This window comes from Pyrus communis, chromosome 3 (genome assembly GCF_963583255.1).
Source record: "Pyrus communis chromosome 3, drPyrComm1.1, whole genome shotgun sequence".
NCBI classification, from domain to species: Eukaryota; Viridiplantae; Streptophyta; class Magnoliopsida; order Rosales; family Rosaceae; genus Pyrus; species Pyrus communis.
Window position 1 is genome coordinate 19918692 of NC_084805.1, and position 1188 is coordinate 19919879.

Genomic DNA, 1188 nt, shown 5'->3' on the forward strand with positions numbered 1-1188 from the left:
ACTTTTGATTTGGCCTACTCTGAGAACCTTTGTAAGTGCCAGTGACCTGATTGTTTCCAACTCTGAGACTACTAAAAGCCCTCTCAGTTCCTGTCAATCTATCTATTTCATCATGTAAGTCTTCCCTTTTATCATATACTTTGACAGATGCAATAACTTCTTCCACTCTTATAACATCCAGATCTCGAGTCTCCTCAATAATAGACACAATGGATTTATACCTCCTACTTAGACTCATCAATAATTTCTGCACAATTCTTTGTTCAGTCACATCTTCACCAAGAGACTTCAGATTATTCACAATTCCAAAAAACCTACCCAAGTAGTCATCTAGGTTTTCACTATCTGTCATTCTCATATATTCAAAGTCAGCCCTAACAGCTTGAAGTTTCACAGCTCTTACCGTTTTATCTCCTCTGAACTCTCTTCTCAGAATGTTCTAAGCCCCTTTTGCAGTCTTCCCATTTCTGATACGAGGAAAAAGCTCATCTGTTATAGCTCCTTGTATAAGACTCAACGCCTTGGCGTTTTTGATTCTGTCCTCTTTGGAGATGGTTGGTGGTTCCACTGGAATTTGCTCAGCCTCGCTACCCTCCTCTCCAGAACCTTCTTCCTCTTCAGAAATCTGCTGAACTTGTACACCGAGTTCCACTACATCCCATAGATCATGCGCTATGAGGATAGTTTCCATCTTGACAGCCCAAAAATCATAGTTTGCACCATCGAACTGTGGAGTTCGTAAGTCTCCACTGGAAGAACCTGATCCCACCATTTTCTTAGTGAGTATCAATGAAACAACCAATAAAGGAACCACCTTTATCCCTTATGGGATCTTTTTTTCTAGGAGGAACCTCACTCACAGCTTTACTCCCTTCTTCGGAATCAGACCAGTAGCTCTGATACCATGTTTGAAATGGTACCAGACATTGTATTTTTGATTAATCTTAGTTAAAGATTGAATCTTGAATCATAGACTTTTAGAAAAACTGAAGTTCTTCGAGAGAGAGAGAGAGAGAGAGAGTTGAGAAGTCAAGAGTCTATGTTCATTTCATTACAGCCGAAAACATCAAACATTACAAGGACTATATCAGACCTTTTCAGATCACAAAACATAACCTATACTTCTAGGAACCTAGGACCTCTTCTCCAGTCATTAATTGACATTGGAGGATATCATCCATCCACTTG

General features: G+C 39.6%; 1 protein-coding gene across 1 annotated transcript; it reads right to left on the reverse strand.

The window, feature by feature from the left end:
- Nucleotides 1–439: 439 nt before the first annotated feature.
- Nucleotides 440–772, reverse strand: LOC137728387 (uncharacterized). The gene has a single exon (XM_068467188.1). It carries the CDS (start codon nt 770–772, stop codon nt 440–442), a length of 333 nt encoding a protein of 110 aa, XP_068323289.1.
- Between the last annotated feature and the right edge of the window lie 416 nt (nt 773–1188).

What these genes read in the sequence shown, in the direction of transcription:
- LOC137728387 (XM_068467188.1), bottom strand. Translation starts at nt 772, where the DNA reads ATGGTGGGATCAGGTTCTTCCAGTGGAGACTTACGAACTCCACAGTTC.